At 37.3% G+C, this 3,444-nt stretch overlaps 1 protein-coding gene across 1 annotated transcript; it reads left to right on the top strand.

Moving 5' to 3' along the window:
- Nucleotides 1-362: 362 nt before the first annotated feature.
- Nucleotides 363-3,058, top strand: LOC114386944. The gene is made up of 3 exons (XM_028347020.1): nt 363-504; nt 631-691; nt 1,413-3,058. The coding sequence occupies exon 3, from the start codon at nt 1,754-1,756 to the stop codon at nt 2,768-2,770; it is 1,017 nt and encodes a 338-aa protein (XP_028202821.1). The 5' UTR covers nt 363-504; nt 631-691; nt 1,413-1,753; the 3' UTR covers nt 2,771-3,058.
- The last annotated feature ends 386 nt before the right edge of the window (nt 3,059-3,444 follow it).

The raw sequence follows: 3,444 nt of genomic DNA, 5'->3' as shown, positions 1-3,444 counted from the left end.
AGAGTCATTAAGAGACTAATAAATATCCTTATATCCCTAGAAAAGACACCCATTAGTTACCATTCTCAAAACTTAGTTTTCAAGCATTTTCCAATGACAAAGAAAACTAAAAGATAAGAATATGATTGATCAATCCACAAACTAGCATTAAAACAAAGAAATGGAAATAATATAGCACAATCATTAAAGTTAAGATAGTTACATGAGAGTTGTTAGTACATCAATCCCCCACTATAGAAAGAAAACTAGCCTCTCATTGATATCAGAGACATGAAAAGTGGATGATTACAAGAGAGACGAAGAAAAATGAAGGAGAACTCAATACAAAGTATTTTTCGCTCTACACCAAACCCTATGTTAATCTCTACTTATCCCAATAAAATGTGGCTTTTATAATGGGTCCAATGCCCTTGTCTTATCTTTTCAGAAAATGCATTACTCGCTGGCTGGACGAGTTCTTTGCAAAATCCAAAAGAAATTTCTTTAATAGATCTTCCTCGTTGGGTGAGCTGAGCTTGCTGGGTGAATTCTTTAACATTTTCAATTTGAATTGAAATTTCTTAAGATTAGTGGGCCTTACTCGCTAAGTGAGTTCTTCAAATGACCTGGGTCCTCTTTCTCTACTCTCAGGTTGCCATGAGTCATTCTTTGCACGAGCTCTCTAGTTGGACAAGCATAGCTCGTTGAGCAGGTATTCTTTGTTGTGACAATTTTCCTTCTTCTCTTGCTGTATCAAGACTCTAATAAAAACAAAAAAAAACTAGATAAATGCTTAAAGTTTTATTTACAAGCCTATAGTTCTATAAAAGCATTAAATTTTTACCATTTGAGACTAAGCTAAGAAAAAAAAATAAAAAATAAGGAAAACATATAATTATTGTGTGAAATGAAGCTAAAAAATAATCATGCAAATTGAAGTGATGATTAGTTTCGTGGTGGTGCCATCACATGTGGCAACAGAGGTTATCATTGAGAAGAAGAATGCCACGGATGGTGGTGTTCATGGATGTAGGGTTGTTGGGTCGGAGCCAATGATGAGTGAGTGGAGATCAAAGAAGAAGGGTGGTGAGAGAGAAGGGTGAGCAAGGGTAAAGTGAAAAAAGAGAGAGAAAAAAAAAAGATCAATCTCATGGATGGTGCACAACAATTTTTGATTGTACATCTTAGACTTCATCAAACATTAAATACTAGTAATATTAAATACTACATTAAATAAGTACTAGTAATTATTTTTGGAGTAGCATTTAATTTTGTGTGAGGATTTATGGTAGGAGTTAGTGAGTTTAGTCTTCTCTCAAATTATTGAACATTTCCAATAGAAGATTAAAAAACACAAGTTGTGTCCAAATTCTTGGACATAGGAAAGAGAAAAACACAAGCTGAATAGGAGTCCTCATTTCTCTCTCTTACAGAAAATGTCCAATGGAGGATCTCTCCTCTAAGGGTGGTGGAAGTCGTAGGGGCATGGCATGGTTTGTCTCTTCTTGTGCACTTTATTTAATACATTTCCAAGTGAGTGCTCCACGTGCTTCTGGTGAGTCTCCCCACTTTACTTGCACTTTTACATACGCCCACATATCTGTCTCTCAATGCCATTTTCTTCTCTACCTATCTGCCACTCCACTTCCCTTCTTTTCTACTTCTCGGTGAGTCCCATCCTATCCCCTCCTTCCACCAAGCCTACAGTAACGGAATCATCCAATATTTCAAAGGAAAACATAGCCATTAGCAGAATCAAGGGTAGCTAGCGTATATGGAAGCAGGAGTAGGAGGAGGAAGGGTAGGTGGTGCATGCGACAACGAAATTAGCGACGGAATGCAATGCATGAACCACCCTCACAACAACAGCAACAACAATCCCGGTGGGATTTGCGCCTTCTGTCTCCAAGATAAACTCCGCAACCTTCTCTCTTCTTCACCTCCTCTTTCTTCCTCGTCTTCTCCTTCCCCTTCTTTCACTCCTCCACCTCCTCCCTCTGTTAAAACCGACCACGACCACAACACGCGCTCTCGCCTCCCCTTCCTCGTACCCAAGAAAAACAACAACAAAAAACCCTCCTCCTACACCAACATTTCTTCATCAGCTAATATCATTTTCAAACGCAGCAAGTCCACTGCCACACCCAAAAGGAACCAGTTTCTCGAGGAGAAGGACTTCAGTCCCAGAAAAAGAAACGGTTTTTGGTCTTTCCTCTATCCTTCTTCTTCAAAGGAAGCTAAGAGCTTTGGTCCAAATGGTAAGTACAGAGGCAAGTGCTTGGGAAAAAAGAGTGATCACGTGATTATTGTGGAAGAGGACAAGTGTTTGAGCTCTTCTTCTTCTTCTTCTTCTTCTAAGGTTTCGAGATCTAGATCTGTTGGGTGTGGTAGCAGAAGCTTCTCCAGTGATTTCTTCGAGAGGATCTCTTCTGGCCTCGGCGACTGCACTCTACGGAGAGTGGAGTCTCAGCGTGAAGGAGGAAAACCTAAGCTAGCTGCTTCTGCTAATACTATGAACCATTGCATGAAGGAAAGAGTGAGATGTGGAGGAATATTCAGTGGCTTCGTTATGAATTCGTCTTCATCAACAACGTCTTCTTCGTCTTGGGTTTCTTCTTCTGTTGATGATGGCAGAGGAAGGAGTTGGGGTTGGGCGTTTGCTAGTCCTATGAGAGCTTTCACCACCAAAGGGTCTCCTCCTTCTTCTTCTTCGAAGAGAGATGCTTCTGATAAGAACAACGCCACGCCTAACTTATCAGCCATTCCTACCTTGCTCACTGTTAGAGGCTGAAAGAGAATAAAAAATGATAAACTATTCGGAGGCTTTTATTTATTTGGTTTATATGCACATTAGCATGCTCTGTTTATCTTCGCTAATAATAATAATGTAATACTCAGTTTACTCTCCTCATTCTTTCTTTTCTTTGTTTATGAAAATGGTTTATTGTGTATAAATTATTATTATTATGGTTAGATGGTTGGGTTATGATCATCTGCTATGGAAACTCTTTGTTATGGTACTCTATGTAGTGGATGTTGAAGGAAATTGAAAAAGGAAGTCTCCATTTAATGTGGTTTATTTTAATTTACTAGGGATTTTGCCTGTATCTGTATCTTTGTGGCTTAGATATCTAGCTAGTTTTAGTATATTCTTTTTTTTGTCTGAAGACTGAAATTTTAGTGCTGGCTTAAAATGTTATCTATAATACTTTAAAGATTAAAAATAAAATAAATATATTTTATATAAATTAAAATTATTTTTTTAGAAATAAAAATAAAATACACTGAATTGTAGGAAGAAAAAATTATTTAAGTTTTTTTTTCTGTAAAATTACTGTTCGCAAGCGAACCCATGTTTGAGTGGTGCAGACTGCAGGCACAACAGGAAAAATTATTATTTTTAGTGTATATTTAAATGAGTGTTTATAAAATTGATTGTGGTATGATGTAATTTATATTTAAATA

The sequence above is a fragment of the Glycine soja genome, chromosome 15 (genome assembly GCF_004193775.1).
Source record: "Glycine soja cultivar W05 chromosome 15, ASM419377v2, whole genome shotgun sequence".
Classification (NCBI taxonomy): domain Eukaryota; kingdom Viridiplantae; phylum Streptophyta; class Magnoliopsida; order Fabales; family Fabaceae; genus Glycine; species Glycine soja.
This window is presented reverse-complemented; position numbering and strand designations above follow the sequence as displayed.